Consider the following 27,955-nt stretch of genomic DNA (forward strand, 5'->3'; position numbering starts at 1 on the left):
TGAAAAATTTAGCTCCCTGTTTGACAGAGTTATGTCAACTTAACCTCCAACAGCAGATACAGGTAATCCACTTCTCTGAGAGGCAGTAGCTGCATCAGTGGAAACACCTGTTCTGTCAATGTATGAAGCATTTATGTTACAGTGGCACAGCTACAGTGCTGTACCTGTGCCACAGTAGCATAGACATGCTATTAGTAATTTCAAACTTCACACCTCTAAATTCTCTCCTGAAGCTCCTAACAAGCGTAGCAAGAATGCCAGACAGCCCAAGTTAGGAAAGAATATGTTCCAAGAATAAAAGAAAAACACAGAGTCTGATATATTAAGCATACATATTTACTTAATCTATACAGAATCGAGTAGATAAAATTTCAGATTCACATTAGTGAAAAATCCCTACAAAATGTTTTTGAAAAGCAAAACAAGACTGCCTGTTCATTTATCAACTTTTTTTTCTCATGAAAGCAGACATGGTTGTAAAAATAAAGCAGTGTGTTTAGCACAAACTAGATTTCTGCATCACTTTTTTCACAGTTATTTCCATCTACAGTCTGAAGAGGTAGATTTTCTGCAACACCTGAGAATTAAACTGTAATATAACCAGGTGTAAGTGTAATAAAGGAAGGACAAAACAGATTGGAGAGATACAGCCCTAACATAGATGGGTACACTCCTGTATGTATTTGGCTCTTGCATCACATACAATTTAGGTTTTTTTTTTTTTTTTTTTTGGCAGCCCTAATCATGGTAAAAATCATGGGTCCAACTGACAATTAGGTGTACACATCAGAGGCTATATAAATTTACAGCCCAGATTAAACAGTTGTGGTAGTGGAAGAGACACAAGTTTCCATAAAAACCCTACTGGAACCAATGTGGCTGTACAGTGGCAGTGCAACAGCCTGCTGTATGGCAGATCAGTGAGAGTGCTGGGCTTATCACCTGTATTCTTTGTAGCAATGCACATTTGGCCAGTGCATGGAATGACATTAACTGCATCCAGGAAGCCAGGTCCAGCCCATCTTTGCTAGAGGGAAGAAGTTGGTGTGATGTGGGACCTTTTCGGGGTCACACAGAGATAGGAAGAAAATCCCAGATTCCTTAAAACCTTTTACTAGTGGCATTCTGCTTCATTTACACATGCAGGACAGTAACTACTTATCATCTGTACTGCTCTTCCATTTGTCTCACATATCTTTACAGCCCTTGCAGCAGAGTCCAAAGTTCACTCTTGACTACACATGGAACATGCATTACAAAAAGAAAGTTGGTTATAGATACAGGAGACCAAATACATTTTAAAAAGAGAAAACAGCACTTTCCACTTCACTTGTGAAATCTGTACTTTTTGCCAAGGGTATGTTGTGCTGTAATTGATACATTAAGATTTTCACATGCCTTCAGGAAAATGATTTCACGTTCACTTAATTTATTAACTGAAGACCAGTTTAGGCAGAAATTTAAAAACGTACTTCTGTTACAGTTTTTTGATTCCATGACAACACACAACATCAGACAAATCATTTGATGAAGCAACTTTGGAAGGATGTTTCTTCTTTCCAGTATTTTTGTTGCCATGTGGTTAACGTGATTAGTGTTTCAAACTGAGTCCAACCTCTCTGACTGCTCACCTCTACCTTCTCATTACTTCACCACGTGTGGACCACGAATACAAAACAGACTGTGCAAATTGAAGAGAAAAACTGGCCAGTTCCCAATTCATGTCACTCATTTGCTACACAATTTAAGAAATGTCAGTTTGATACAGTTTTGTTCAGTGGTATGAGCTAAAACACATTTATCAGGCTTTATACAACCTTATTCTCTTTATAAGACATCTACATTATTTTAATGTACATCATTACATCAGGGGAAGGGATCAAGAGCTCAGTGCAGCCTGAACATTCAAGTAATTTAGCCACTAAACTGCCAAAAAGAACAAAAGGGGCGGGGGGGAAGCTCATTGAAAGTTATGTGCTTGGTTCAGAAATCCCCCACTGAACTTAAGTGCAAAGAACATTAAGTACCAGAAAAAGCTACGTTTGTATCTCTTAAAATAAAAGTGACAGCAACTGAAACTAGAAAGCAAACATATATGGGCTAAACTTAACAGTAGCTTGTTACTTAACACATGACCTGCCTACATTTCCTGCCTTGCTAAAAATAAATGTTGGTCCCAGCCTGTCCCAGAGAACAGTTCCCTTAAAAATGATACCCAAGTTTTCAAAGTGAAACTCTGTAAGGCTCACAACTGCAGTCTATTACATTTTTTTAAATGTAAATTTTTTTTTTTAAACTTATGGCATATTAGTTTAACATGAAACCTCTGAATTACCAATTTACCAGGCAAGCAGTAGGTACCAGGAAGGCACTCTGTCTGCTGATCAGTGACTTTTCAGGTTAGGTGTGTGACAAGTTAAAATGTTTTACTCGGGGAATATATTTGAATCCACATGATCAAATATTAACTGTGTTCTTTACAGATCCTTAAATATATTGCATACAGTGCTAAGTAAAGAACATCCAGACCAAAGGTTGGTGTCTTAAGCACTACAGTATCAACAAATCTACAGAACTCCTTGTTTTAAAATATCCAGATTTAATGCAACTTCTCTAATCAGAAATAATCATTTTATGAATTCTCTGCAATGCTGAGGCTTTATGTTAAGGGACATAACATGACTAACTTCTGCAGTTATGTATATTCCATTACAGACAACTTCACTCCATACACACTCATTCCTGTATGCTTTCTTTGCAAGTTAAATTGAACACATTCATAGGGAGGGCAAATATAGTCTGTCTGTCTGTGAATTAACCTTAGAGCACGATCCTGAGAAGTCTGCAAGAAAGTTGTACACCCTGTTTTACCAGCTGCAAATTAAAGTATGTATATTTGAAAGCTGTTTTTGTCATATCACAACTACACTAAAACCCTGTAAAATATTCTTGATCATATTCTGGACCCTTATTTTCATAGATAATCAGGTGAGATAGTTGAAGTTCCTACTGGCCATTAGATGAATGTAGATAATTTACTGAAGAGTTTGGTAATTACATTAGTATACCAAACCTTAGTTCAGTTAACAGAAGCAAAATGTTATTTTCAAACCAATGAAGTGACACTCCCGTCACTTTTCCCCATGAAATGTTAAATCTGTACACAAGTCTTAACTGACATGGTGAGATTTGTGTTTAGGGGAGAGGAAAATGCACGTGCATTCTTTATGGAAATTTTTTTTTTTTAAAATGAGGCAGATGTGCAACACAGTTGTGGAAAACGTATAGATCACGCTATTCAAAGCTGCTATGCAGCTTCCTGTACCACATAAGTCCAGTAGTTCTAAGAAAATACATATATGGTAGAAAAAGTAAGAAAATTTTCACCACAAAACCAATAGTTACCACCAACAGAGAAAGTTATACACAAAATATATCTTTCAATACAGTGTTTACGCTTCATTTTAGTCAAGAGGAACAGGACTCGTGGAGACAGTCTTTTCAGAGCCATTTCCTTCATTTGCTGCACTTGATTCAGCATCTGATTGAATTCCTGGTTCTGTATCAGTGGAAGTTCCCAGCTCCTCATGGGAATTGAGTGTGCATGACTGCAACACCTGAACTGCTAGATCCACATCTGCTTCTTTTACAGAAACCTGTTCCTTAAGAACTTCCACCTTCTCGTTCAGCTCATTCCGCTCAGTCTGAAGAGCCCTGCACAGCTTCTCTAAACGCTCCAGTTTTATCTGAAAGCCTTTGTATTCTTTGTCTCTAACTGTTTTCTGTAAGGAATAAAAATAAATAGCGATTAACCCAATGAAGTGATTTTTCGGGGGGAATTTCTTTCTTTTAAAAAGGCACTACTTTGAGAGGCTTAGAGATTAAAATCTCTTTAATCCCTGTAAAAGGCAGAGCATAGACGGCATTGATGCAAATTCTCAGGCTGCCTCCAATGTTCTAAACCAAAGGGGGACCAAATGTAGGGCGGTGACAAGTCAGTCTGCTGAGATGCAACATAGGGTACTACATACTGCCAGCTGTGACCAAGTGTTTTCTAATGTGAACAACAGTCCACTAGGAGCTCACAGACTAAATCACACAACTTGTTACTATTCAAGACTAGTTACAGGGATATTACTTATGGAACTCAGCCAACTTTAGTGAATGGGTACCAAATATTTCTGATTTCAAAGCAGTTTGTACACAAGCATATATACCAAATTTCATGGCAGAAATGTAACAAGAGAAAGAATACTAACAGACATGGCAGAACTATACTGACCCCTAGTTGTAGCTAACTGAGTTTTACAACTCCAAGGATTCTTCAGGGTTTTCAATCTAGTACTTGTCCCAGTATTTAATAGACTCAAATCATTTTGCCACAAGATCCTACCTAATAAGCAATAGGTTAAGGATGGCAATTCCTATGGTATGCGTTTGACTGACTAGACATATGAAGATCAAATATCATTGACAGCAATTACAAAACACAGAATTCATTTTGTCCTTGAGAAGGATGGTTAATTTACCTGGGAAAAGTTATTTAAGGGAGATGCACAAACTGTTAGTAATTAAAAAAAATACTTAGTTGTACAGTTTGAGTCGCTACGTAGCATTTCTTGACAATCTCCAGCTCTCTAGAAATGAAGGGCCACGTAGAGTCAGGCCTTGCTTGAATGTGACTACACAGTCCCTTAAACTGTGACGAGTGTTACCCACCTCTTCAGCCATTTGCAGAAGAGCTTTGTTGTTGTTTTCCCATTTTGTACGCCACACTATTGTCTCTTTTTCTAGCTTTTTTATCTTCTTGGTCATCTAAAAATATAGTAAAGCTAGTTTTATAACTAGGAGCAAAATAGAGGTAACCACGTATTAACATGTTTTAATAAGTTGCTTAAACAGTAGTTTTCAAAGTAACCTTATAAAATGAATTTACAGGAAAGGATTTCATGTCAGACCTATGAAAAATTATTAAAATATTAAACTAACATTTACACATATCACTTTTAAGATTATGGTGGTTACAAAAATGATTTCCATCCTCCCTCAAAAGCTTCTACAATCATCATCATCTTCATTTACAAACAAAAGTAGTTTCTAACTAAAAATATTGCAATGACAATTTTATTTTTTAAAGCTGTTTTCTACTTCTAATATTAGCTTTTGGAATCAGAACTTGGCATACAGTTACACCAAATGTTTCGGAAGAATGGATTGCATCATGTTCTTCCACAACTATGCCGATTTTTTCTCTCTCAGTAATCAGACTGAAATCAGAGGTAGATAACTAGTTTTAATGTGCCATTTTACAGTTTTTCCAGCTATAACTACTTTTAAAATTGTGTTCACCTATACAGCCTCTTCAGGGATTTTAAAGCCCAATAAGGAGCCAGATTTTTTTCTAATATTTTTAATTAAATTCTAAATCATAATTATATAAAGTACCTTTTCCATTTCTTGTCTGAAGGTTGTAAAAAGTTCATTGCTCTTTGCCATGGTGGTCTGGAATTCTTCAAACTTATCCATGTAAAGAGAAAGCTTTGGAGGAAAAAAACTTGGAATATTTAAACTGTATAGCAATGTTACCACACAAGCAATGTTTATTAAGGTACATCAGAAATTTCAGCTAATAGTAATGCAACGAAGATAAGAGAACAATGTTTACATTCTCCCTCTAATCTATCAGGTAAATTTTCACCTAAAGCATATGTAGATAACGGTATAAAAATAGATGGTTACTCAAATTGTGCCTGAATGCTGCGCTAGGGTTATCTTTATAAAGCAACAGAATATATTCTAACAAAAGTTAGGCATTAAGACATGGGTTATCATTTCAGTTAAATAGAAGTTTGAAAGAGGTGCATTTCTAATTATGCACAAATAAAAGTAACACATAACATTTGAAAAATTAAGCACAAATTTAGGTGTAAATATGTAATTTAAAAACTAATTGAGATACAAAATATTAAACAAGGCAAGGATTAAAATACCAAAGCAAATTAGGATCAGATAAATAATAAAAGTTGAAGTAGTCATAGGTGTGGGAATTAGTAACAAAGTGCAAATTCATCAGGTGTAATAGTGAGATTGGATTTGAAGTGACATCCGCCTCTGAGACTCTCAACCACATGGTCTTGCTACTACTTCAAAGACATGGCTAAGAAACAACTAAGGCCCTGATCCTACAAACATGAATCGAAGTGGGGACTTGTTTGGGGCCTAAGTTATCCTAACAAATTTTCACCGTGAGCAGGAACTCCAAGGAAGTGGAGATCTGATAGGGAATAAACAAGCCTTTTAATATCCTTGTTTACACATCTTATAAGAGACAAACTGGGCATGGGAACTAACGATTATTTGGTAAGGACAGTGAAGTAGCCTCATCCATGGAATCTCTAGTCAACAACATTCTAGACAGATTTTTGAATCTGCTGTTATAGGAATAGGCAAATTAGGAGTACCACAGACATTATTAGCAGCTTCCCGCTTAACCTGAAAAAAACTTTAAAGCAGCAAAAAAACTTCAAAGCAGCAAATAAACTCCCTCTCAATTCTCTTCCAGTCAAATCTTATCACATCTGGCGCATAATTTGCAAATTTTAGGTTAGTAGAGGCATGATCATATAATTTCAAGCACAGGGACTGAATACTCAAAACACATTCCCTCTCCAATTTTGCAGAACGGTCCATCAGGAATTTGTCCAGATCAGCATTTCTTAATTGGTTGGTGGTCACGGGGGGAGGAGGAGAAGAAGGAGGAGGAGGAGGAGGGAGAGAGACTCACAAAAGGTACTCCCCCTGCAAGGGTGGCCATAAGGTGATCCTTCCCCAATCTCCACAAACCCTCATTATAGAATCACAGATTATTAGGGACCTCAGGAGATCATCTAGTCCAACCCCCTGCTCAAAGCAGGACCAATCCCCAAATCCCTAAACGGCCCCCTCAAGGATTGAACTCACAACCCTGGGTTTAGCAGGCCAATGCTCAAACCACTGAGCTATTCCTCCTCTTTAGAGGTCAAGTGTTCTCTATTAACCCTTTGAAAACACACAGAAATAAATTATATGGCGTTATCAAGGATACTTTTTTTGCTTTCACTTTTATAGTGAGTATAAGGATGTTGCAAAATTTTTTGACTTTGCGTAAGGGGTGGCCAATCTGAGAAATGTTGAGAAACACTGGCCTGCCCTAGAGCTAAACAAATCCAGTTTGAAAGAATTGGATTCTGTAGGGAAAACCTGATTTAGATCTCTGTGAATTAAAGGTACGGATAAGTGTAGGGGTGTGTATGAAAATCTGAGAAAGGAGAATCAGGATAAGGTAGATGTGGAAAGGGGCATAAACAAAAGACCACAGGAAGACTGTCTTAGGAGCTTATTTTGTATTAACAGGAGAAGCAGGGAGCAATGTGGTTCTGGAGAGACCAGAGGAGGTAAAAGTGGTGGCTGTAGTAATCATGCTGAAAGAATGATTGGACAGGAGGATTAGCATTATGGATAGAGAGAAGATTTAATTTTAGATGTATTATGGAGGAAGAAGCACCAGGATTTGGACCCAGCCTAAGTGCATCTGAGGCAAAAGAAGGTAAAGTCAACCTGAACCCCAGAGTTACAGGGCCTTAGTGACTGCAAGGATCAATAAGTTCTATAGTAAACTTTGCTGATTCATTACTGACTACCCTCCATCTCTTTCAGAATGACATGATGCTAACAAGCATTGGGCCACAAGTCATTATGGACAGAGAAGGGATCTAGCTCATTTTCCAGTCAGAGGGCACGGTGTGGATCCAGAATGACCAGGAAAAAAGGGTGCGACATCCTGGGGAAGAGAATCACCCACAGGGAAAAAGAGAGGTGTTGTGAAATAGCCAGCAGGTTGGAGGCCACAGACAGGACAGGTCCTTCGACGTTCAGATATTTTAGTCTTAGCGCAATGGATGCAGCACTCTTTTAAATTAATGAAACAATCTTAGCAGTTCAGCATCTATCACTTTCCAGTAATGTGGAGGGAACTAGGAGCCTCAAATAGCAATTTCAAGAAAATTTTATTTTTAACTAATATCTCCAATGTACATATAGCGAGAAGTGTTCATTGAACAGACAACTGCTACCAATTAAAGTTTCCAAAAAAATCCATATTTCCATTAATGAAAGTTTAATTTGCAATTTTTTGTATTTCCTCAAATGTCAGGTTTGAGTCAAAACCATAAGCATCTCTTGATATTTTCATTGTGGAGTATCTGTACTGAACAGTACATTGACAATTTTGTTAAGTTACCTGCTGTTTTAGTTGGGCTTCCTGCTGCTTCATCTGCTCACATTTGTGTCTGGACTCAGTGGCTTCTTTTAATAGCTAGAAAGTGGAGAAAAAATGGTACTGTATTGCATGTTATATCAAAGGGCAAAATTTTAAGGATAATGTAAATGGGAATAAACAGTTACTCACCTTCTTGTAGCTATTGTTCTTCAAGATGTGCTGCATATGTCTATTAAATTAGGGGTGTGTGCCTCGTACACCAGTGCTGGAAAGTTTTCCCTAGTGGCACCCACAAGGATGGCCAAGTCTGCAGCCAGGCATTCCTTGAGCTGCAAGCACAAAGTATATAAAGGGAAGAACTGCACCACCCACCCTTCAGTTTCTTTGTACCAGAATCTTGGATGATAGACTCTAATGCGTTGGGGAAGGAGGGTGGGTTGCATAAAGGACATATGCAGCACATCTCGAAGGACAGTTACAAGAAGATGAGTAACCATTTCTTCTTTGAGTATCACATATGTCCATCACACTAGATGACTCCCAAGCTGTTTTCAATGGAGGTGTGGCTAGGAGTCTGATCAGAAGATGGACTACAGGACTCTTGTCCTCCCATTCACATATCTCCTTGATGCAACAGTAACTGTATAATAATGTTCAGCAAATGTGTTGACTAAAGACAATTCTGTCCCTACTGTAGACATCTGCAAAGCAGCTATTTCCCAGAAACACAGTGGAGGCTTAGTGAGCTCTGACTGAATGCACAAACAGCTTCTCTGGGGGTGTCCTGGGCAACACAGCTGGTGATCCACTTAGAAAGCCATTGCATTGTTACAGGATGCCCTCTCATTTGTTCTTGATAGAACACAAAGAGTTAGGGAACAGACCTGAAAGGGCTTCCTAGCAATGGGTACCATGATCTGATGTGGTACCCATTGCTAGGAAGCCATTACCCATTGCTAGGAAGCCATTACCAGTGGTCTTGGAACAGACACTGAGAAAAGCAATACAGGACCTGAGGTCACAGGCATCATAACATACTCTAAAGCGTGCACCATGTGTACTGGCTCTGCAAGGACACTGTCAATATGGATGATTAATGACGGTGGTACTGAGAGGTTCAGCACACCTTTTGCAAGCTTCGTATGCCCCTGAAGTGGTCTGTACTGAAAGGGGTTTTTGCCCCGCTGCAAGCAAAGGCAATGGTTCCGCCATATGCGCCAATAAAGTAGCTAGTATTGACGGTCCTGGACATAAATCCACAGCTCTACTTTAGAGGAGTCACTAACCTGTGGTACTGGGGAGTGGTGGGCTGAAGGGCATGCTCTACCTATGGTACCAGAGTGGCTTAAGCTCTGCAACTAAGGAATTCTATATGGAGGACTTTGATGAAGACAAAATAGTCCTCTTACAATGCTCTGAGCATTTATGTTTCTTTGAGGACTGCTGTGGTGAGGAAGATTTTCTCTTGTCTCAGTACACAGGTATGGTGGGGGAAGCACATGTGGAAAGAGTGGTCAAGAAACTCCCTTGGTCAGATGCTGGGCGGGCAGAGAGCAGATCCTGTGAGGAGGTATGATAGAGAATCTTCTCTTTGCTCCATTGTTCAGGTCTTGAAGCCTTGTAAGACTGTTCACTTGTCACCTAAACACTTCAAACAGTGAGAGCAAGGATCACTCACAGGAATTGGTTTGTGACACCCAGAGCAAGGCTTGAAGCCAGGGCAACTTGGTATAGTCTCCCCTGGTACCAAGTTGAGCCTGGAGCTGAATCCTGACAATAAGGAAGATTAAAAAAGAAGAAGAGGGGTTCCAAAGGACCAAAATAAGTATCACTGTTAACTACAGCTAGGCAACTATTAGCTATAAAGGTATGTCACCAGGAGGAATGAGCTGCCAGCATGCTTCAACCATGGACAGTAAGTAGGAACCAAAGAATAGGCAGGGCAGCTCTGCCCTTTATACCCTCGGCTCAGAGCACGAGGGACACTATGGCACTGGCATGGCTGTCCCTATGGGTGGGTACGGGTAGGCAGGGAAAACTCTCCAGCGTTTATGCACAAGGTGTGCATGCACCTAGTGTAACAGACATATGTACTCATTTGAAGAACAATGGCTCGATATAAAGTAATATATATGAGAAAGTTTGATTTACCATGAAACTTCATACAGTTGAACATGTTCTTGCCTTCTCTTGTATTAAATAGTTTAAAAGTTAATTTGTTAAAGAACAAAATAGGTAAAAATTGTGCCACGTTACTTAGGAAATCTAAACAGCTCATTGTGTTCTCCTGTCTGTCACAAACAAATAGTTCTTAGCTGATATTTTAAAACCATTTACTGGTATACTGGAATTGATTTTATTACATAGGAAAATCTCTTGAACAGCTGGGAAAATTCAGTTTGTCTGCATTCTGGTAGAACACCTTAAGTATTAAATGATATGCAGAAGTACAATAAAAAGCTATTTTACTACAAAAATATATGAATGCCCAAGCGTGGAAAAAAATTATGTAGTACAATTAGCTTCACATGTGTGATGTTCTCCTGTCACCTATGTTAAAGAAGTTATTTGCATAGACTGGACTGGACTGCTTCAATGATTGTCTTATATGAAACAAAACTATGCCAGTAACATTATCAACTGCTGTACGTAAAGCAGTAATGCTGAAGAGAAAAAGTGTAGTGATGTCTAAGTAGGAGAGTTTTTGTCAAACTTGGCTAAAATTTAAACTTTCTAAAAATCTACTTTGTCTAATTTAAAATCAGGAGATTATCAATATGTCTTAGCTTTTAAAAAAGAGAGATTCAAATACTTACACACCTGTAATTCTAAGCAAGAATTTTTCACCAAAACAGTGTGGTATCCTCTATTTCTATATCTCAGTCTTCAAGGATTAGTGAATGTGGCCAGAAGTTACTTGATTTTTTTGACCCCTCCATCCCAAATCACACGTAAGTACTCATTCTCAATGAAGACTATATTCATGCCAATTTTGAAACTTCAAGTTTTTTTCTATATCCTATCTATAAATAAATAAAAACAAATAGAAGACATAGCCCTCTCCCCAACACCTTGTAAGATTTTGTTCAAATTCTGGAAACAAAGTCCCTACTTTGGGTGGAGGAGAGTGAATATTTAGGGCCTGATCCAAAGACTAACTGACTTTAAAAAGGCTTTGTATCAGGCCTATAATGTCTAAAGCCATTTTCATCACCAGGAGGGCATGTTTTCAATTGAAGACTTCAGTGTTATGTAGTTTCCAACCAAGCTGCTACTGCTCGGAAGAATGCAAGTAAAAATTCTTAGTTTTACAGTCTCATGTGCTCAGAAAACACTGGGCACACACCTCCTGGTAACAGCAAGTACTTTTAAAGGTGCTTACATGATTTCTGCTTTCACCCTCTTTCTGCCTCACATTTCTTATAGCATAGCTGACCAAATTCAGGCATCAGAACAACAAGGAAGCATGACACATAAAAGCTGCAGCTACATGCACATTATTTGTTTGCACCTGTATAGATGTATATTGCAAGTACAATTCAGGTTCCTTTTCATTTATTTAAACCATTTGGATCTTAGTATCTTCTAGAAAGGCCCTTAGCCTTATCTTAGCCCTAAATATGCTGCCCCTTCAGTTGCTGTGTTTTTTGTTTTTTAAAGTAAGCTTAGAAGCCACTTACAAACTCCCTCTCTCTCTGATGTTTTTCCTCAGCTTCTTTTATAAGTTGTGTTGTTTGCTGAAGTTTGGCATCCACCAGTTGTTGCTGTAATTCTTTATGCTTGAACACTTTGTCAATATGCTAAGGGAAAAGTAAAACCCGACAGTGTGATATGAAGAGTACACAGTTAAATCAACGTAAAAGAGATTGTTTTAAATGAGGAAAAAAGAACGTTTTAAACAATTTCAGTATTCAGGCCTGATGATCCAATGGCCAAGCTTGCCTGACCACTGGATCACAATATATGAGGTGTTTTTCTTTAACAGAGTCAAGTGAATACAGGAGAATTTGAAGTTTAATTTAAAAAAAGTTTCTGCCTCTCACAGTTGATGAGAGAAGCATGAAAACATGACTCAAGTTCTTCTTAAAAAACAGAAAGTAAATGCAAAGATTTGCAAACTGTGGTCTACAAAAAGCTGATTGGTCACATCTCATTTCCAGCTGTTAAATAGCACTAAATTACATTAGCTTCTAGTATTACTTTTCCACAAACAATTGCTCTGGTTGTCACAGGATGTGATCATGAATGAGAGGGGAGAGAAGTGGTTCATAACAACCTCCGTACTAGAAAACAATCCACTCCATGAAAAAAATGAGAGAACACTTATTCTACAACTGTGTGCCTTAGCTGCTGGCTGGGAACCAAAGAAAGCTGTAGTACTCACTATGAAAGTGAACTGATTTTAATCATTATCACTTCTAACTTTTATTTACAACAGAAATGCAAAAGTAGTTTAATAAATAACCTTAATTTTACTTTCCTATACTCTGAACAGACAACTGTGTACTTCATCAGTAAATATATGATTTCCTCAGTATCAAATCTAATATACAGCTCAATTAAAATATTTATCTTGAATACATATCTACACCCAGTTACATTTGAGGAATTAATGTATAACCACTGAAATTGGAGGAAAGCTGAACTTTAAATTGTAGCACGACTAAGCAGTGAGGAAATGTTTATAATAAATATAATTTCTAAATTAAATAGTACTGATTATATATAAAAATTGAAAAAACCTAAGTTTTTTAAAGTCTCAGTTGTAAAGATCTTAGAAATAATGTGCTATTTCAGCAGACTTTACGCAAGAAAACAGGAGTTAGGTGGACAAAACAAAAGTAATGGAAAGTAGGCCAGCGCACACTTAGGAAACAAAGCAGGCTCCTTAAAAGTTCCTGAGAACAGCAGAATTGTTTCAAACAATGAAATACTCTTTTTCATAAACTAATTTAGAAGAACTAATTTAAACATATGTTTGCATAAGATGACTAAGTCAACAACACAAAATACATCTACAAAAGACCTTCCTAAACATGTTTCACCACCTTTACTCTTGTTTTGTCCACTTAAATTGAACCATTACCTTATAATATAATGAAAAATGTGCAATTGCTAATGACTTAATGCACCACACATTTTAGCACTATTATAATAAGGCCATTAATGTCAGTGGAAATGTCTGGAAAAATGGATCCTTTGAGCTCTGTTAGGAATCCAGAGAACCCCATGGAAAAGGGATGGGGATTGTAAGAAGAGATTTTTGGCCAAATAGCCACCTAATTTTTGTTGAAAAGGCCTGAAATTAAAAAAAGGCATTTACCTTTAGTCACGAAGAGAAGGGGTCATCAACCTCTGGCATGCAGCTCACCAGGGTAAGCACCCTGCAGGCCGGGCCAGTTTGTTACCTGCTGCATCGGCAGGTTCGGCCGACTGCGGCTCCCACTGGCCGCGGTTCGCTGTCCCAGGCCAATGGGGGCGGCGGGAAGCACCGCAGGTCAAAGGATGTGCTGGCCACGACTTTCCGCCTCCCACACTGGCCTGGAATGACGAACTGCGGCCAATGGAAGCTGCGGTCCGCCGAACTTGCCGATGCGGCAGGTAAACAAACTGGCCCGAGCCGAGCCCTGATGTAGAGTATACCATGCAATTTTACCACTTAAATTACTGAAGAATGTTTTTAGAAAGCCACTGCTTAAATGCAGTAAGGAAACTAATTTGAGTGCCTATGGAAGCATAACTTTAAATTACCTCTTCCCGCAAAGCATACTGTTCAATTAGTTTCTTCAGCTTCTCCCCCAATTCAATATTTTCTTGGCGGAGCTTGGCATTGTGTATATCATGCTGTTCCAGCTGGGCCTGAATTTCATTCAGTGTGATCTGAAAATGTGCAGTTGCTTCTTTACGTCTCTCCTCTTCTTCACGTGCTTGCTGCATGTTTTCTTCCTTTTATCCAAAAAGATTTGTTAATGGTGTGCAAGTCAAAAGTGACATAATATGCCCATATAATCAATCTTTAAGATAGAGATGGGTCAAAATAAATACTTCGGGTCTGAATACTTCTATAACATTGGTATGTTCAAAAACCAAAACCAAAGTTTTGCCCAAACTGACAAAATTAAATCCTTACCAATTCAGTGCGCTTTGTGCAGATAAGAGATCAAATGTACTATCAGGATGCTTCTTTAGGGAAGCTGGTTCCTGGTCTTGCAACCACTCTGGATTTAGCTGGGTGTTTGAATGTAGATATTTTAAATATACATTCAGCAGTCTATTACCATGCTCTATATACTTTGGTATTGGCAAGTGAAGTTCTAGCAATTTTTTTGTTTTGTTTTTACTTTTCAATTGATCTAAAACTGATATGGTCTATTGTATGCTTGAAGAGCATTCATCTTTATGGCTTGAGAAAGTGTTTAACGGATGTAAGTATGGTTCGGTGAGGCCAGCAATGATTATCCAGGAGGCAAAAAAATCTTGCATTGATACATTTGAAATAGAAAGCTGAATGGTTTGTGTTCATGTCCTCACCAATGTTTTCGTACTTAATTAAAAGCTACCCTAAAGTTAATAAAACAGTTATTTGGTGAAGCAATTCCCTACAATAACCACACAGGGAAATGAATGGAATCTCAACCTCCTTTCCATCTTGCTCTCATTTTACACTGTTTTGATTTCATTCATGTTATTTTACTAGCAGCTAACAACACAGCTCTCAGTAACTATTACAGCAAGACTAGACATTACTGCAGTCGAAACTAGTGTGATCCATGGACCAGTTTAAGTAAGGAAACTAACTAAAGTAAACACACCAATTCCCACAATCCTGATACTCAAAAGGGTTGTTATTCTCTATTGATTTGGGTATTGGACATGAAACAGCGCAAATACCAGATAGCTAGCAGCAAGTATGAATATAAACAACAATCAGAAATAGGGTTTACCTTAAAACAATTTACACAAGTAAACTAACCTTTAAAGTCTTGTTATGACGCTGAAGCTCCCGGCACAGAGATTCCAGTTTGCTGCGTGCTAGAATGGCCTTGCTATGCTCACTCTGCAAGTGGACTTTCTCTTTCACAACCTGCGCTTGTTTCTTCTGCAGTATCTTCATCTGCTTTTGAACATTCCGGCTCTCCTCCAACTAAAGTTAGAGAGTATATTTAAGAAAATGTAGATAAGAATGCCATCTTTTTCAACCTAGTCAAAACAACTTAAAGCTTCAGAAGAGAACAGTGAAATCTACAGACCTTCACCAAGACCAGTGTAGACTACTACAACTGTTTGGGGTATTTTTTTTGTCTTGGGGACAAGTTAATCCCAAACGTGTGTATGGACAGTCTTGGAATATGAGACTATGAAAACCTACTGTAATTTACCAAAAATTTCCTCCGAGTTACAAGGTCTATAGAACTGTTAATCAACAGGCTCTCAGCTTGCATGCAGCTACGCAAGCAGAACCAGACCTATCAATCACTGATATGTGAGGCACTCTGAAAATCCTGCCAATTTAAACAGCTTTCACAGCCAAGGATAACACCCCATGGACTGAAACTTGTTAGTATGTTTATATATGCTATAGTAATAAGCTGTGAATTTCTTCTGCAGAGCCTCTCTCTTAGGAACCAAGCTTAATGGACCAAGGGGGCTTTTTAATCCTACACACCAAAGAAATTCTCCAAAAATAGGAAGATTGGATCAGAAAAAGGAAGTTTTTGGTAATAAGTTTTCCTATTCTTTCATGTACAAGGTCCTCAGATGCATTAACCAATGGGATTGTAATAGCAGTGTTAGGTTTATCAAGCTGATATACTGACCGGTGAATTAATAGCCTACTATTTAACCATGGTCAAATATCTGATATTCCAGCAACAATGCGCAGATGTAGGTGATGGCCTAGCCTTTTTATTGCAACATGGTGACATGTTAGCAAACTTATTGAAATGTCTTGATTACTCACTTTACTACATGATAATGCCATCTGCTGGGGAAAAAGGTGAACAAACTGAAAGTTGATCATCTTAATTGGCTGGAATCATCTAGAACAAACATTATACATATATCTATTTATATACAAGGTCATCATTGTTCATCGTGGTCTACAAAGCGCATTAAACGAGTTAAAAGACATGGTCCCTGGCCCTGGTCAATCTAAACTACCAAGACAAACCTACAGAAATAAATTCAGAAGGGACTGGAGAAGGGAAAGGATTGTTCAGTCATTAAACCTCTTCCCAAACACAAAGACAAAAGATGCATGGCCATCAAACCTCCTCTCTAAACAAAAATATCACAGCTATTAACCCCACTGCCCTCAGCACAAACAATCCATGTTATAGGCATATGTAAATAAACCCCCACTTCTTTCCCTCAAATACCCCCTCCATCAACTTGCCCCAACCCCCATTTATCCCCAACCAAACCTTGCTGATAAATACAGAAAGTTCTGTTACTGGAGGTTTGTGATATCACATCTCTGTAGAGGGCCCCCCCACCCGCTTCCTGCTCTGTTCCTTTTCCTACTCCTGCTTATGAGCCTGGGTGTTTGCTGTAGGAAGGAGCCGCCTGCCCACCTCTGCCTTCATGTGATCTGGGAGTCTTTAAAGGTCCTGGGAGGGAGGGGACAACATGCCCACAAACATTTTGATTGGATGGAATCTTACAATCAGTAGTGCTTAGAAATATTGACTAGCTACTAGTTGATTAAAATTCAAGAGATATTTCATAACTGAGACAGCAATCCAGAAGTAGTGAGACATTAACAACAGTAACATCATAAATTATGCAGAGTTGGGGAAAGCCAAAATAATTTGTATTTTTTTTTAATTACTAGACATGAACATGGAAACACTGTTAAAGCTAAGTGCAAGTTATGTTCTCTTGAGTATCAGACAAATGTAGATAGAACAGAGAACCCTCAGTTGAGGAATTCTTGTGATGTGTCCAGCTACTGTCAAAAGATTATAGGCAAACAGCAAGGAAGAGTAAACCAGTCTACATCAAAGTTTGTTTTCTTCTGTGTACTCTTTTTCTACTTTGTCTTTGACAGCAGCATCATGAAGTCTGGTGTCTTTTGATGAATACAGTGATATAAGTGGCAATGAAAATGATGCTAATTCCATTTCTTCACATTCAAATAAGAATTTTGTTACTTTATCAGCTTCGGCATCAAAAACTCCTAGTCCTGGAAAGTTTTCAGATGTTCATCAAATCAGTATCAAGAGGCTTTTAGATAGATTGTCCTACTACAAGAAAAATGAACTTACCCCTACATTTGCTAGGAGTAATTATGCGAGCAAAACTCCATTTCATATAATCAAAAATCCTTATTGTGGCAAATTGCCGGTACTGTCATGCTGGGTCTCGTGCTCTCTCTTCTTTGGGGAAGGTTCAGGGTGCCATTGCTTGCCTCTGAACTGGTATTTTAATTACCCCACTAGTGTCCTTGAGGAGGGGAGTGGAGAAGGAGGGACCTGGGCCCGCCCTCTTCTCCAGGTCCCAACCCAGGGGCCCTGAGGTTTGTGGTGAACCACTTGAACTAGCGGTTCCTTCCCCTGGGCTACTTCCCTCTCCTGTCCTTCAGCTTGGGAAGGGGCTTCTTGCCCTCCTTTTACACAAGCCAGGTGCCCCTTACCTAGGGTTTCTTTTGGATTTCTCAGCCCACCACAGCACTCCTCCAAACTTTCCTTTTGTCTCTCTTCAATACTGTTCTCTTCTCCAACTCCTTCAAACTGCTCTCTGCTCCAACCAAACCTTCCTGCTCCAACTCCCACACTGTCTGACTGAAGCAGGGGTTTTTATCACATGACTGACTGCTGGTGCTCTAATTGGCTTCAGGTGCTCTAGTTAATCTAACAAACCTGCCTCCCCTTGCAGGGAATAAGGCTCCCTGCTAACACTCTCCTGCTGCCCTCTGGCCATGCTGTATCACATAATACACTAAATTCATTTTCATAAGTTGCATCCAAAGGACCAAGAAATGGCATGCAGAAGTCTTCTGTATGCCAGAGAGGATGTGAAAAAGAGTTTGGTGTTCTGACCACACAAGCTCCTCATGTACTTCTAGGGTCTGGAGGGATGGAACAATATTTGCAGTGAAGATGCCATCAACTTCATGGTGATAACCCTACAGCCAGTGTTTTATTTATTCCAATGTGTAACTGAGCATCACCACACAGCCCAATATATTCTGACCAGTTAAAAAATATAATTAGTGAATTGGGTTCACAGAAGGTTATTTTGGTTGTGAACAACATGGCTAACATGAACACTTCTTGAGTTTTACTGATACGTATCCACAACTTGTGTTATGGATATGCTGCCCATATTATGCAGTTTTTCACTCGCGATGTTGAAGATCTTACAACTTTGCATCACATGCTACAAGTGAAAAGTGCGATCAAGTACCAGCAAACAAGTACCAGCAAACATTTTTCAGCGTCAGTTAGTATAACAGTTTCATTCACACTGAGTAAGCCTATTCTTATTTAATAGGCATCTTCTATTTAATGCCTCGAACTTCAAATATGCAAAAAAAGACTCTTCATTCAGCTGCTGTTGAAGAAGGGGTGGCAGAGTGTTCTCCCTGAGTAGTCTGCACTAACATTCTTGATGATGATGTCTTTTGGATGTGAAAAGACAAATTCATTTAACTGTTTGATATTGTAGATAAGTCATTCAGAATATGAAAAATAATAGTTCTGCACTGTCTGATGCCAAGAACGAGTTTTTCAATGTTAAGAAACATGCAAGAATACCGAACACAGTTCATTTACAAAAGCGGAAGAGAGAGACAAGATAATATCACAAAAAAAAAATCAAGTGATCGCTCTCGCTCATAATACAGCCTACCCTTCTTGATCCATGCTTCCAGGGCCAAAATCTGACCATGAATCTGATTCAGCTTGTGATCTCAGAGCGACTATTGCAAATTTTAATGGAAATACAAACAAACAAGCAATGATGGCGACAGCAAAATATAAAGCAAAAAGAAGCCCAGTCAGTTGTAAAACAATGCAAAGTGCAGTCCCAGCAGCTGAATATAAAAACAACATGCTTCATCATGATGGAAAGGGTTGTGTCCTCATGTTCTTGCTACGGTGGCAGATATTCTTTTAAACACTTGTGTGTGCTACTGCATGTGCAGAACAAAACTGGTTGGTTTGGGGAATCATCATTCAAGAAACAGAAATAGATTGAAGATCTTCACTCCTGGGAAGCTGGTGATCACGTATCACAAAATACGATTAAAGAAAGGACAGATGAAAAGTTGATCTGAAGAATATTAAGAGGGAGAATGAGTTACTGATGAATTTGATGATAAAGATGAAACAGTCAATGTTTAATGATGAAAAGATAATGAACAGCACGATGCTTGAAGAACAGACCTTTTGCCAACCTAGCATAATTGCATTTAAAATCTGACTCTTTTTTTTAGTTGCCAGGTTTGTTTTATTTCATTTTTCTTTTGCAATTGTTCAAGCTTGAATAAGGTTCATATTTAAACATTAACCTAATATTGCTAAAAAAGGTAAACTTTTTTTTTTGAGTGTGAAATTCATCATTTCACATTTATCTGAATTAAAATAACTGTTTTTTGGACATAGGCATAACTGTCTAAGACTAAACCTACTGCAGACTATAAAGTCTTACTCTTGTTTGGTACTGCTGTATTAACTAAGGTCCCAAAATTAGGAGGCGTTACTATTTAAGAATTGCCCAGGTATCAAAGCCTTTTAGAAAGACAGAACAGACAGCTAACAGAATAAAAGCCCAAGGTCTAACAGCTAGATTTTTTTAATAGTCTAAGGAATTGGAGTTACTGCAGCCTTTCAGAAGACTGTGAAGAGACTTCCCTTTTTCCCTGTCTGTGAATAAGTAAATGAATTAAAATATTAAATTAATATCAAACATTGATTTTATACGTGCCATATACAGTAGTAAAACAGTGTCAACTCCTGCTGCGAATGATGACTGAGCTGAAAGCTGAGCAAAGATCTGGTGATAAGTAATATATAGACTTTCTCCTTGATGATGACCCAAGTCAATCAATTGACCAGTTCCTGAAACTGAGTAATTAGTAAAGGAAGTGCACATACTTGTGTGTGTGTGTTTTAAAGACTGTCAGAGAGTTACAGTGTCTGTCCTTGTTTTGTAACGTTTAAATCAAAGATTGCTGTAAAGTAGTTTTAAAACTGAAGAAGTTACTGTTATTAACTAACATGACAGAGCACTGCATATGTCTATCACAGTTAATATTTCATACTGCCTTTCAAGTTCTAGTTGTATATAGACATAAAATGAGATCAAATGTGCTAGCTTTTCAAACTGTGCTGAGTCTGTCATAAATGTAGGAGTTTAAGTTAAGATAGTTAGCAGTGATCCTAGGGCTAATTTCATTAATTGGAAAAACAGGTAATGTGGACTGAATACTGTAGATTTGTGTTTCTCAAACAGGGGTCCGCTAGCCCCACTGATCAACTTCTCCCCCTCCCTCCCAGTGCCTCCTGCACACTGGCTGAACAGCTGTTCAGCAGCTTGTTGGAGGTGCTGGGAGGGCGGGGACATGGCACTCTCAGGGGACGGGGTGGAATTATGTCCGAGTCCGTCGGCCCCGCTGATCAACTCCTCTCCCTCCCTCCCAGTGCCTCCTGCGTGTTTCTGAAATGCCTTTTCACTGACTGTCCACCTCGGCAAACACACCTATCAGACCACTCTCGTTATGTGAAACTGCCCAACCAACCACACACTAGATGCACTCCTACCAGGAGCAGACAGGAATTATTGGATCTTCTGGGCTTACGGGGAGAGAGTGTGCAAGCAAAGCTATGGTCTAGACGTAGAAATATGAACACCTATGAGAAGATTACAAGGGAGATGCATGCAGAGGGGTACGACAGGGATCAGCAGCGGTGCCATGTGAAAGAGGAAGAATTCGGCCAGTGAGTGTAATAGATATGGTGCTGCCCCAAAGACCTGCCACTTTTACAATGAATTGCATGCCGTACTTGGCAGAGAGCACCCTGCAGACCACTTGGGTACCTCAGAGGAGCTTATGACAAAAACTCCTGATGTGAACAATGAATGGGAAGAGGCGGAGCAGGTGTTGGGGCTTGTTACATGGCAAGGGACTCCAACCATTCCACAAGCCAGGAGCTGTTTGAGATTCTGCTACAGTCTAGCCAGTCCTGTCTGGTGAACATAGATGAGCCTAATGTAGGGGGAAGAAGCTCAGCTAAGTATGTGCATACACTTTTCCTTAGAATGTTTAAATTTAAAAATGGCCCATGGACCACCCCCAAGTTAAGACAAAGGTATAGACTTATCACTGTTTATTTGCACAAGAAGAGGTAAAAAGATACAAACAGATGCAGAGTTGGCATCTGCTTTTCATTCTGCTGTTGGATTATGCAGCCGAGGGCCAGGCAGTGCACTTTGTTTATGTTAGTAGGGATGTCACTTATCTTCCTGAGCGATCTCAATGAAACTTTCATGGAATACTCCACAATCCTCTCCCAAAGGTTTCTGGGGATTGTGACATTATTATTTCTTCTGCTGTAGGACACTTTCCCATGCCACTCGGCAATGAGTTTGGCTGGCACCACTGCAGCATATAGGCTACAGGCACAGGCAGCTTCAGGGCACCAGTAGCAGCTGTGTTCTCTGTGCCTTTGTGAACCTTAGGAGTGAGATATCAACTAAAATCACCGCTGCTTGTGGAACACAGTGCCAATAATCAATGTCACTGCCCTATACTCATGGAACAGAATCTGAAGTTTTACAGCTTCATGCAAAAGAAAATCCTTCCTACCCCTCACCCTTGCTCTGCCATACTTGCTGGGGCTGGAGAGCATTGCAGTGCTGAGGCAGTCCAAAGCTGAAGTGTTAATAAGCATTTCTTATTGATTGTTAAATATATACATACGTCTGTTTTTAATCAGCAGCTTCTGGCATGGCAAATTTGAGGGGTGCCCCATTCATGCTCGCAGAACGCCCCACAGTCATGGGGAGAAAGAAGAGGACTAGGGAGGACATGCTCAGCAAAATTAGGTGAGCTACTGCTGCACTGGACTGTGAACAAAAGGGCTTGGAAAGCCAACATGACTGACAGCATGGAGAAAGACGACAGGAAAAAGGCTCAGGAGTCCCAGCAAGACAAGCATATGGAAACACATAATGGGTCTTCTCCAGCAGCAAACCAAATGCTGCAGATCCTGGTTGACCTACAAGTCCAAAAATCCAAGACTCCCCTCCCTTTGCTGTCCTTGGAAAACTCCACGGTCACCACTCCCTACACCTCCCCGCCCCCCAACATACCACATGCCGTCACAGGCAAAATCCTCACCTGTACACCACGCTATGCCAGGGGACAGCAAGGAAAACCACAGCTTCACATACACCAACCGTGTGGTTCTCCCAGGTCAGGTTATGTCTAGCCACAACCAACTACATTTGTGCACTCAAACAGACAAATGTTTACACCCTTTCTAACTTTAAATTTTCACCTTTTAATTTAGGTTAACAGTTTGTATAACATTCCCCCCCACCCCCCGATATTGATTTTCTGCACTCAATGAAGTTCTATTTTTGGAGAATTACATTTTCTATTGGTTTACAACAAATATTTCACAGTGCATAGCAGCAGACAAAGCAAACAGTACATGAAAGATACACACCAAGCACTACATAAAATTAATAGATTCAGGAAAAACCTGCACACTTATAAATGCACATCACACATGACAATTCTTAGCAGCACCCAAAGCTCCAGGCCCAGTGAACACTCCAGCACAGAACACTACTGTGACTGACTGCTGAAGTGCTCTTTCAAAGCCTCCCTCAAATGCATAGCTCCACGTTGGGCTCATAATAGCTCTGGCATCTAGCTGTTCAACGTCAGGAGACGTGTTCCACTTCCACCTTTGCCTCACATATATTATGCAGGATGCAACAGATAGCTATAACCACTGCAATATTTTTCTTACTGTGATCCAATCTAGCGAGTAAACTCCACCAGCATTCCTTCAATCTAGCAAAAGCACATTCAGTGGTCATTGTGCACCTGCTGAGCTGATAACTGAATCTTCCCTAGGTGCTGTCAAGGTGGCCAGTGTATGGCTTCATGAGCTAGGGGAACAAAGGGTAAGCTGGGTCCCCCAGAATCACTTCTGGCACTCCAATATTCTCAATGGTAATCCTCCAGTTGGGAAAGAATGTTCCTGCTTGTAGCTTTCTGAAGAGTCCTGTGTTCTTAAAGATGCGAGGGTCATCCAGCTTCCCTGACCAAACCACATCGACAGGTGAAGCAACACTGGTTATTCATCAAGACTTGCATAACCATAGAAAAGTAGCCCTTTCTGTTGATGTACTCTGTAGCAAGGCAAAACAGGGATATGCATGCCATTTATTGTACCATTGTGGTTTGGGAAACCCATGGCTGCAAATCATCATGTCCTTCTGCACGCTGCCGAGAGGCACAGTCCTGCACAGCAGATGATTAATGGCCCTAAATGCTTGCATGACAATGGTCCCCACTGTGGATTTTCTAACTCCAAAATTATTTTACACTATCTAATGACAATTTGGCAATACAAGGCTAGAGTGCAATCTCATTCATTTCTTCACTGTCAATGCAACTCATTCTGGTGCCCCTGCACTAGAGGGCTACAGTGAGCTCAGCACACAGATCCAGGAATGCGGCTTCTCATATCCCAAAGTTCTGCAGCTAAAGCTGGCTGTTCAAATCCTACATTACAATGCCAGCTTGCCAGTCAGTGCTCATTTCTTGTGCCCAGAACTGGAGCTCCATCTGAAGCTGCTCTATGAATGCCACCCAACAACCTTGAATGTCCCTCAGCAATCTGTTGTTGAAGAGATCATCATGTCCCCCTTTGCTGAAATACTCCTCTGGGTCTGCAAATACAGGACAATTGTGCGTCCTGTATTTGCAACGTTCATTCATGAGATAATGCAGAGCTCTGTGGACTCCATGCTTCTGTCAAAGATAGCAGGAACCAAAAAGTGCCAAGCAGGTTGGTAAGATATTTTCTAAAAGGCACAAAAAAAATATTGGTTATGGATGAAGAAAGTTGCATGCTGGGACCTTGACCACTAGCTTCCAGAGACACCTGGGCTAGTCTTTCTAGCTAACAAAACATGAAAATTTCCCGAAAGACACTGCACAACATGGTGGTGTGTGACACACTGGTATACTTACCCTGAGTGTACTGCACTTTACAACAACAAAGGCACTTATGGTGGGTATGTGTTACATCAACACAAGCAGCCAAGTGTGCATGCGCCTGAGTGATTTATGTGGCTGTATGCCAACATAGCTTGCGTTGACCACAACTTGTACTGTAGATGTGGCCTTATTAAAAAATCTAAAAAGAGAGTCAGCGTCTCAAGATAGTAATAGAGTATAAATGTTATTTTCCACTGAGGTTATGTAATTTAATTCTGAAAACCTGAATGGCTAAAATTAGAAAAATTTTTTATAACTAATCAAAGTCCAATACTATTTTTGTCTTCTCATACCCTCTATTATTTGCAGTAAAGGATAGTTAATAAAACTCTATAAAACTAAACTTAGCTTTCACGCCCCTTTTAGTTTCAGTTGCTTAACTATACAAAAGTACTATAAGAGAGGTGGCATACAGGTAATCAGTTGCTTAACTAAGGTTTGTTCTACATCCTATCTTTCTTACACTGTTCTAAAAAAATAGTGCTTAAAATATGACTTTTTTGATATTTGACAGTATTTGACTAAAGTTTGGCTGTCATTTGACTATTACTGTAGTCAAATATCCAACCCTAAAATGGTTTCCTGCCTTCAAGTCATGTTCAAAGGCCTGGTCTACCTGGGGGGACAGAGGGGGGAAGGGGAAGAGAGAGAACGATCTAAGTTACACAACTTCAGCTACGGGAATAAGTTCTCGTGGTGGTGGAGTACAGAGTTGACGAGAGAGCACTCGGGGATCAATTTATCTAGAATAGACGCGATAAATCAACCCCTGCTGGATTGATCACTGCCCACCAATCCAATGGGTAGTGTAGACATACCCAAAGAAAACTATATACACTCAGTGTTCTAAACTTTCTCTACTACTGAAGACTAGTCTACACTAGAAGAACTAGTAGCGGATCTAGTGAAGAATCTATAAGCAGACAAGAGATAGCTCTTCTGTCTATTTAATTACTCCACCTCCATAAGAGGCAGCAGCTATGTTGGCGGGAGAAGCTCTCTGACCAACACAGTGCTGTCTACACCAGCGCTTAGGTCAGTGTAATTTACATTGCTCAGGAATAGAGATTATTCACTGAGCTAAGTAAATCATACCGAAGTAAGTGGTAATGTAGACATGCCCAAAGAGACTAGCATGTGGTGCACGCTCCTACTGAAGGCAACATCAGCTTGAATATCCAGTTTGTAGAATTTTAAGGTATAAATACATGTGACCAGGTAGCTATTCTAAAGATCGTTTCATATGGTGTATAAAATTGCTCTGCCCAGGAGGTTGCTACCGCCCTTTATGCTGGTTACAGGAAAGGGAATGATCTACAAGGCTGGGTGGATTGATTTAAATAAATTTTCATCTTGATCTACATTTGTACTTTTTAGTTTCTCGAAGAAAGGCAGACTCTCATTGGTTGGTAAATATTAAAGCATGTTGATCTGCAGCTAAATATGTCCTTAAAACCAAATACTGTACTACTATTTGCTAACCACAAGGATATATTACATCTATATACTAGGGCTGTCAAGCAAAATAAAAAATTGCAATTAATCATGCAATTAAAAACATTAAGAGTTATTAATAGCACTGTTAAACATTAAATAGAATACCATTTATTAAAATATTTTGGATATTTTCTACATTTCAAATATATTGATTTCAATTACAACACAGGAGACAAAGTGTACACCGCTCACTTTATATTCATTTCTGATTACAAATATTTACACCAAAAAAAAGAAATAGTATTTTTCAATTCACCTAATACAAATACAGTAGTGCAATCTCTTTATCATGGAAGTTGAACTTACAAATGTAGAAATAGGTACAAAAAAATAACAGCAGTCAAAAACAAAATAATGTAAAACTTTAGAGCCTACAAGTCCACTTAGTTCTATTTCTTGTTCAGTCAATCACTGAGAGGAACAAGTGTGAGCAGGAGATAATGCTGCCCGCTTCTTGTTTACAATGTCACCAGAAAATGAGAACAGGTGTTCGCATGGCACTGTTGTAGCCGGTGTAGCAAGATATTTACAAGGCATTCACGCTTCAATCACCATTCCAGAGGACATGCATCCATGCTGATGACTGTTTCTGCTCGATAACAGTCCAAAGCAGTGCAGACCAACACATTTTCATTTTCATCATTTGAGTCAGATGCCACCAGCAGAAGGTTGATTTTCTTGTTTTGGTGGTTCAGGTTCTGTAGTTTCTGCATTGGAGTATTGCTCTTTTAAGACTTCTGAAAGCCTACTCCCCACCTTATCCCTCTCAGATTTTGGAAGGAACTTCAAATACTTGTAATCAGAAAAAATATAAAGTGAGCAGTGTACCCTTTGTCTCCTGTGTTGTAACTGAAATCAATATATTTGAAAATGTAGAAAACATCCAAAGTTATTTAAATAAATGGTACTCTATTGTTTACCAGTGCAATTAATCGCATGATTAATCACGATGAATTTTTTTAATCACTTGACGGCCCTAGTAGAAACTCATCCAGATAGAAACCTTGCTAGCTAATTTTATTCCTTCTCTAAGTACCAAATTATGTCAGAATACATTGTTCAATAATAAACACCTGTTCCCATTCACTAGTGTAGTATCCTCCCTAAATAAACTAAGAGTGAACTGGCAGTTTTTCTTTTTTAGGGCTGGTTCTGAAAAAAAGATCATATGCTTCCATTGCTATTTACAGTCATTAGAAAAACAAACATTCACTTGAGGCAATGTTCTAAAACTACGGAAGAAACTAAATCTTCAGAAGATATACTGGAGCAGAACAGAAGGTCAACATAAATTTTTCCCAATTTCCAAAAATATTACTAGGTCATCATTTTCTATCACTAATGGCTGATCTACATTGTATTGTCTTGGAAACATATAGTATGTTGAGCACATTAGAGCCTGCTGCGCTGCCTCACATCCAATGCAGACACTATTTTTCTGGGATTATTTTTGTGAAAAAGAAATTAATCATACTCGTAAGAACCAGCGGATATGTTCAGCAATGGAAAGTTATAAACTTCCAGCATGAGTCAAGTAGATATTGACAAGCTTATCAAAAAGTAGAAATATTGCAGAATAGGGGCACAGCCGTATCTTACTCCACAAGAAAAAAAAATTAATTACCGCTGGACTACCGATGTTGATTTTGTTGCTAGTAGCATTGAAATCTGTTTTATTATCGTATATTGCAGTACTTCATTATCAGAATACTATTATAATGAAATTCCTCTTTAGATTTACAGAGCAGTTATGGAGACATACAGAAAAGTGAAATCAACTACAAGTGCTGAATTTTTATGTTGACTGCAACAATTTCCATTAGAAACCTGAATGTTTCAACCAATATATTCTGCTAATGCAATGAAATAGCTGAATCAGTTAAAATATCTTTGAATTAAAGAAAAAAACCCTGCTATTCTTCCATAGTTAATATGTATTTTCACACTCTTAAGTAGAT

At 39.1% G+C, this 27,955-nt stretch overlaps 1 protein-coding gene across 1 annotated transcript in view; it reads right to left on the reverse strand.

Moving 5' to 3' along the window:
• Nucleotides 1-320: 320 nt before the first annotated feature.
• The window catches only part of TXLNG (taxilin gamma), a 39,635-nt gene continuing 12,000 nt past the window's right edge, over nucleotides 321-27,955 (reverse strand). Inside the window, exons 4-10 of the mRNA XM_050964014.1 lie at nucleotides 15,231-15,401; nucleotides 14,009-14,203; nucleotides 11,938-12,057; nucleotides 8,279-8,353; nucleotides 5,446-5,538; nucleotides 4,720-4,815; nucleotides 321-3,782 (exon numbers count right to left, since the gene is read on the reverse strand). Coding sequence (XP_050819971.1) covers nucleotides 3,465-3,782; nucleotides 4,720-4,815; nucleotides 5,446-5,538; nucleotides 8,279-8,353; nucleotides 11,938-12,057; nucleotides 14,009-14,203; nucleotides 15,231-15,401 — 1,068 coding nt within the window. The 3' untranslated portion in view covers nucleotides 321-3,464. The remainder of the gene's footprint in view (nucleotides 3,783-4,719; nucleotides 4,816-5,445; nucleotides 5,539-8,278; nucleotides 8,354-11,937; nucleotides 12,058-14,008; nucleotides 14,204-15,230; nucleotides 15,402-27,955) is intronic.

The sequence above is a fragment of the Gopherus flavomarginatus genome, chromosome 1 (genome assembly GCF_025201925.1).
Source record: "Gopherus flavomarginatus isolate rGopFla2 chromosome 1, rGopFla2.mat.asm, whole genome shotgun sequence".
NCBI lineage: Eukaryota > Metazoa > Chordata > Testudines > Testudinidae > Gopherus > Gopherus flavomarginatus.